This window comes from Sinocyclocheilus anshuiensis, unplaced genomic scaffold, assembly GCF_001515605.1.
Source record: "Sinocyclocheilus anshuiensis isolate Anshui unplaced genomic scaffold, SAMN03320099.WGS_v1.1 scaffold1019, whole genome shotgun sequence".
In the NCBI taxonomy this organism is placed as follows: domain Eukaryota; kingdom Metazoa; phylum Chordata; class Actinopteri; order Cypriniformes; family Cyprinidae; genus Sinocyclocheilus; species Sinocyclocheilus anshuiensis.
Genome location: NW_015546058.1, coordinates 29,402 through 36,848, shown reverse-complemented (window position 1 = coordinate 36,848; position 7,447 = coordinate 29,402). Strand labels below are relative to the sequence as shown.

At 36.9% G+C, this 7,447-nt stretch overlaps 1 protein-coding gene across 1 annotated transcript in view; it reads left to right on the top strand.

The window, feature by feature from the left end:
* The window catches only part of LOC107699368 (protein phosphatase 1H-like), an 82,271-nt gene extending 77,996 nt beyond the window's left edge, over positions 1-4,275 (top strand). The window contains exons 11-12 of the mRNA XM_016500604.1: positions 2,281-2,432; positions 3,062-4,275. Coding sequence (XP_016356090.1) covers positions 2,281-2,432; positions 3,062-3,209 — 300 coding nt within the window. The 3' untranslated portion in view covers positions 3,210-4,275. The remainder of the gene's footprint in view (positions 1-2,280; positions 2,433-3,061) is intronic.
* Positions 4,276-7,447: the final 3,172 nt, after the last annotated feature.

Genomic DNA, 7,447 nt, shown 5'->3' with positions numbered 1-7,447 from the left:
AAGTTTGAGCCCCTTTTAAGGTGATTTTTGATTCTTTGATGATTCTCATTAGGTTGTGGTTGATGTGAAATACTGCCATTCTTTTGCTCTTCTCTCTCTCTTCCTTACTTTTCTTCATTCTGTATATGTGTTTTGCTTAGTCTTGTTGTATGTTAGCTGTAGTTTCATTTATTAAATCCCTTATATTCACAATTGATTGCCTCTGTGTGCTGCTCACAATTCGGGGTCACTGAATGTTGAACCTTTGAGCCTTGAACCTGAATGTTGAATGTTGAATGTTGCTACATGCTAAATTACTGCTAGTACTGCATAAAAGTAGGAAAAGCTATTTATTGTTCCTTGGCCAGGAAAATAATCTTTCCTTGAATTGATAAATGATTATATTGTCTGCTCGGTGGACGGACAGATCAAATAATTATAATATTGATTCTGCTATTGTTAATTCTAAGATCTCATCTAAATATTTATTATTAATTATAACCAGTTATAATTAATTATAAATATTTCCCTTTTGAGCTAATTTGCTACATAAAGATTTTCCGCTCCGGCCTGAAAACGTCACAGAATTCTTCAGAATACATATACATTAGTATCAGTAACGGCAAACATTAAGGTCAAATGAGATCAAGTTTTGCACGAAAACTGATAAAATTGTGAGAGTAGCGCTAACAACATTAGTGCGTATGTTTCTGTGTGTGCAAACTGTTTGTGTGTACATCTGTTAGGCAGAGAGAGTGGAAGAAATAGAGTATGTGTTTTCCGTACATAATAAAACGTAATTTTGTTGAAAAAAGATGGAAATAATCTGTCGTTTTTATCCTATTGTTTACTGTATTTATTTGCTTGGTCAGTGTCGTTGTGGGGTTTGGTTCTTTTGCTGGTGTAAGCTGTAAGGACCTTTGAAATAACTGAAATCATTTGGCAAAGTGATATGGACATAATGGACATAATGCGGTCAAGATCTGTCTGGATGCGGTCAAGGTCTGTCTGGAACTATGTTCGCCATTCAAGCAATTCACTGCATGTAGTATAATAAATATTATTGTTTAATAAATAAAACTTTATATTAATAATTGTAGTATTTAATAATATTATTTGGTGTTGAGAAATGGTCTGTGTCTTACATCATTAGATGGTCACAAGAGACTTAATGAGATCTTAATGAGTCAGTAGGAGACTTTTATATTAATAGAGACTGAAACAAGGTTGAAAAACAAAGACATTATTTTTACTTTCAAAAACAACTTGTAAGACGCAACCAACAGATGCATTGACAATGTAACAAATCATCAGAAAACCCCTCAACAGTTGAAAGGATACTACGTCAAAGATAGTGGACTTTCTTAGTGGACATTCAAACTAATGTTTTGATTCAAACTAATATGAGATTGAGCTGAAAAATTAATGGTGTATGAGATCACAATCGCTCAGTCGATCGCTCTCTCATAATTCTCTGCTCTACAATACAATAAGCTTTTTTTAATCGATTCACACTTGTAGCCTTGCAATATTGCCCTATATGGCAGGCCATCACAGGCTACAAGTGTGATGTTGCTCATTTATATTGTGATATGATGATGGTTTAAGCGATTCTCTGGATTTAGATATAGTTATATTGTATTTATAATGTTGTCTGGCAGATAAAGAATTCAGAACCATTGAAAAGTAATAATCAGTAAGTTAAGTTGATGCATAGGTGTTATTTGACTCTTTCAGCATAACATATCTGCCTCTGATATTATAACAACAATTTTATAGTCATGTAAACTACAATACAACAAATGTGATTCTCTCTGTTTCTAGCTCTCTCTGTCTAAAGCCCACCTTACCAAAAAACCCAGTCACATGTTTATGTCGGTGTTAACTATAAGCATGTACATGACTGTTGTGCCATACTATTGTCAGAGTTGACCTGTATTGAATAGCCCAGTTTCATGCATTATAGAGGGTGCCTTAAATGTTTTGAAAATAATTTTAAAAACAGGTACTTGTCATGGTCTTGGTCTGTTTAGTTTCTTTGCATTTTGGTTTTCCCTGTTCCTTTTTTGCCTGTGTTTGTAGTCATCATTAGTTTTTTCCTTTTTTGTTTCTTCTCCTTCACTGATGGATCTACCCACTGTCCAATTCCTCTGTCTCAAGCAGGATGCCCCATTCCCTGGAGAACCAGACTACAGGCTTACTGGATTTGGCATGCCAAACTCACTATCTGGATCTCTCGTTTTGTGTTTTTTACATCACCAGCCTGAAACTTTACTGTATTGAGCTATACTTTCTCTGCAGGTGAAAGTGTATAAATTGACACAATATGAGCATGGAGCAGATGATGTGTTGGTGATGGGAACTGATGGCCTGTGGGATGTCCTTTCCAATGAGGAAGTAGCAGAGACTGTCACCTCATTCCTGGTCAACTGTGATCCTGATGACCTTCACAGGTTTTTATGTTTATATACAGAGCTGTCGCAAGGGCTGTGCGAAGTGTGATCACACAGGGCCTCACAATTTAGGGGGCCGCATGAAATTTGACGAAAGGATCACAAATTGACTGAGACCTAGGATTTAAAAGGGATTTTAGAGAGTAAAGAAAAGAAGTAAAAGAAATAGAATTCATTGCCATACATTTGAACCAATTTCAAAAAATATTTTTATTTTAAAATATGCACTCATTCACTCTTAATAATAAGTTGAAACCAGCTGTCTCGGCACATTCAAATGAATTAAATGAATCAGATTCATGTAAATTACATATTTTCAGTTCAAAATCAAAATGGCAAAAAGTTGAGTAGTTTGTGGCACTGGTCATTTACAATTTGTATCGTAAAACAATTAGCATATATCTTACCTTGCACTCTTTCTCCATTAAAACTGAAGCATCACACTGGAATTCACACTGTTAGACTGCTGACGGGTCTAAAAATATAACATTTTTGTAACATTTTACAACATACAGTGCAGCAGAGCAGCATCAAGAATATCAGATACTACATGTCCTCCTCAGTGTCTATTGATATTGAATTAATGCAAATAGCATAGCATAGCATTTAACTGTGTGTTTCCTTCACAGGTACACAATGGCAGCCCAAGACCTGGTAATGCGTGCCAGAGGAGTTCTCAGGGACCAGGGCTGGCGAATCAGCAATGATCGACTTGGCTGTGGGGATGACATCTCTGTTTATATAATTCCCCTGATGTATGGTAATCGTCAGCTGTAGTGTAGGGTACTGTTAATGTACGTTTACATTTCCTTCCTCCCCTCACTTTTTGGATCAGTACAATGATCAGTATAATATGATATGCTGTAGTAACAACCATCAGATTGTTCACTTGGAAGTTTTTAGATGTTTTGTTTGTTTGTTTTTATCCATATTCTTGTCTCTTCTGAGGAACTATAAAGCACTTTGATATGGAGACATGAGAAAATGACAATAGCCTAACTGACAATATTGATATATGAATTTGCCTGACATACTGTAGTAGTAAATATTTCTTAAACGCTCAATGTATTTTTGTTTTGTTCAGTTTTTACTATATCCATCCAAAGTTGCACTGTTATATTGTTTTCAATGTAGGTTTGACACCCTTCCTGTCCTCTATAGCAGGTTCCCAACATTTTTCCAGGACATCCCTATTTTATCATTCTAAATCCGTAATAACTCAACCAACCCCCAACATGTGTTTATAAATGCTACTTTATTAGGTATTAAACCAGCCACGGCCCGTCTGTATAGGCAGTTGGGGCAGTGCTCCAGTTAAGTGAACTGGGTATATTAATGTTTAATGCATGAGTTCAGTAGACAGATTTGCTATGTAATTAGCATACTAAGTGGAGCAGAGCGTGCCACTGCCCTCCCGAGCTCAACAGTGACCCACATTTTTCCAGTGTAAATCCGTGATGAAAAATGGAAATGCAGTGTGCTGTAATGTAGAGCCATATAGGCAGATATGAGTCTGCCCTGCTTCTTTTTATGTTACCTTTCATAAACCTTCTGGACCAATCAATCTGCTTTAACAATGTGTGAAAATCACTCTGAATCATTTCAGCAGTCAGCTTGTGAATATGTTTTTTCTCCTTTAATATAGTAGGTGGTGGGGGATGAAGTTAAAGTATAAGTCCTTTAGTTTTAATGTGCTCATTTAAATAGTCCATTAATACTTCTCTTTTATTTGTTTTATGTTTTTCTAATAATTGACATAGCTTTCTTCACGGTGGCCAAGAGAGCTCAACGCGCTGCAAATGAAAAAAAAAACATGCAAATAGAAAAAAACACCTGCAAATTAAGAAAACATCATCAGTTTGACAACACACACGCTGCAAATACTCATAATGCGAAAAAATACTGAATCATGCTGCAAATACTTGCAACACAACCAAATACAGAAACATGCTGCAAATACTCACAACACAACCAAATACAGAAACACAGTGCACATATGCACAGACCACATCGGAAATGTATAGCGAACTGCAGCAAGTGGCGAACATGGCTGAGACATGCTTAACCATAGTTTAACCATGGTATTTGTACAACTTTGGTTATGCAAATGGTAATCAATATGCCAAAAAAAAAAAAAGCATGGTTACTACACTTTTACTATAATAAAACCATGCTTAATTTTCACAAGCATTGTTGGTGTCCCCTTGAAACGTTTCCATTACGAACATTAACAATTTTCATAAAAGTGAAGTAACCATGTTTTTTTTGTTTTTTTTTGGCATATCTACCAAAATGTATGACCACTGTTTTACTACAAATATCATGGTTAAACTATGGTAAGTGAGTGTAGCAAAACCACAGTTCATTTGTGGTTACCATGATTTAACTGTAGTAACAATGGTTTTATGTTTTATTTGTAGTAAAACCATGGTTAATTCTTGTAAGGGCTTCGTTGTGGTCTGTGCATATTTTCACGCATTTCTGTTTTTGCAGCGCATTTTCGTATTTGGTTGTGTTGCGAGTATTTGCAGCACATGTGCTGTCAAACTGATGATGAAGGTGTTTTCTTCATTTGCTGGTGCTTTTTCTATTTGCATGTGTTTTCTTAAGTTGCAGCATGTTGAGCTCTTTCAGCCACCGTACGAATTCCTCCATAACATCGTTGTTAAACATTCAAACACCATAAATACTACATTACAGTAATTGCAGTAACCACTTCTGACTGAATTACGCAGGGGCACAAGAAATCCAAATAATCATAATTATTGTTTGGTGGAACATAATTCCACAATTATAATTCAATATTCAAAATTATACATTAATGGTATTATAATTCTCATGGACCAGGGCCGGTGAATCAACAATGATTGGCTTGGCTTTGGGGATGATATCTCTGTTTGAATAATTGTCCTGATATATACTGTACAGTATGGTAACCATTAGCTAACCAGTACCTCTTTCTCTACTCTATTTTTGGACCAGTATAATGTTGTAGTCGTCTTCTGTAGTAACAACCATCACAACACTTGAAAGTTTTCGATGTTTTTTTTTTTCAATGATTTGAATGTAAAACTTACAAGCAGTTAATAATAATTGTATATTAATTAAATTACAGCTAAAGGTAGTAACCCAGAATCTGCTCCATCTAAATTTATGGTCAGGTGCCACTACTGTATTACACAGAGGTAAGATGAAAAGAAAAAGACACCAAGTTTTCTGAAGACATTAGAGATTCATATGAACCCCCATCCCCAATTCAGTATTTAGAATCATTGCAAGTAGAGAACTTTGCTACAGTATTTTCTTTGCTAGCACAAAGAAGCTTCTCCTCTTTGCATCCCATCACTCTGCTAGCACATCTATTATCTCCACTTTGCATCCCATCTCTGTTAATGTCCTGTTTACAGACTTCCTAATATTTCCACATATTTCCAGGGGTGAATATTATGTTTATATAGGCGGAGCAAGATACGTCATCGCTCTGTCTATGCAGCATTGTGATTGCGTTTACGCTGTCAATACTGAAGACAAACCAATGGGTGGCTGTCCCTGCATAATTTGTGAAAAATTGTGTTGGCCCAGTGTGCCAGATTATCGATCCAGATGGTGGATGGTGTCCTGGGGGATCTCCTGCCCGACCTAGATCAGGGCAACATTGAGCTCCTGGACAAGTCAGTGGTGCTTTTTGTGTGCAAAGAAAACAAAAAAATAACAACTTTATTCAACAATTCTTCTCCTCCGCGTCACCCTGGCGGTATTTTGAAGAGTATCACAACGCATGTGCATGCTTTGCTCTGAATGTAAACAAGGCTCAGTGCATGCTTGTTCTTTGTCAGCAGCATCATTCGCATGCACTGTTTACGTGCAGGAAAAGCACGCGCATGCGTCATGATACTCTCCAAAATGGCGTGGAGAAGATTTGTTGAATAAAGTTATTATTTTTGTTTTCTTTGCACACAAAAAGTATTCTCATAGCTTTATATCATTAAAGGTATCACATGGACTATTTTAGCAATCTCCTTACTACCTTTCTGTGATTTTATCATGGTAGTACCCTTGCTGTCTATGGAGGGTCAGAGGGCTCTCAGATTTCATCATCAATATCTTAATTTGTGTTCTGAGGATGAACTAAGGTTTTATGGGTTTGGAACGACATGAGGGTGAGTAATTAACGACATAATTTTCATTTTTGGGTGAACTATCCATTTAAAGACCTATGTCAAAACCAAATTCATGATAAATATCATAATGTAGCAAAAATAGAGTATTATAGTGAGTTTAAAATTTTGTTGTTTTATTCTCACTACTGTTATGTCTTGACTTATATAAAGGCGAAGTCAGAAGGGGCAAGAGTACTCATAGAGAACTTTTATACATTCAAAAATGTATGGCACAAAATGCAAAATAATGCTCTGAGGCATACAATCACTTGGCAGGAAGTAGGAGTGTCTCTCTCCATATCTGTTGGTGTCCTTTATCTGCTCTCTCCACCAGTTACTTAAATCAGAGACAAGTGTTAATCATCACACACTTGAACTATTTTCTTACCACTCGGCTTGTGACCCATTCTCCTGTAGCTGACTCCACTTTACCACACCCCTTTTGCCACTTACACCCATAGCCTGACTCAGGCTGTGGAGCTGTCTCTCAGGGCAGACATCATTCTGAACCACATTGCACTTGTGTTCAGGTTGTCGATAAGGGCAGCTGTGCATCACCACCTCAGGGGCTGCCTCAATATGTTTATGGATGAGATTTGTATGGCCAGGTAGGAACAAGAACACATCTGCAAACTTGGTGTGCAACTTGGCTACATCGGTGAGCTGAGCCCCCGAAATCAGAGCAAGAGGATTGGATTTGACACACGCCTTTCATCCAAGATCCTCCTCTCCACTTACTGCCTTTGCTAGCACCATCAGTACCACCTCATTCCAACATTTCAGGAGATTAAGGTTGTTCATTGTGTGACCTCAAAGGGCCCTTGCCCCTTAATTTAGAACTAGATATCGGGAACA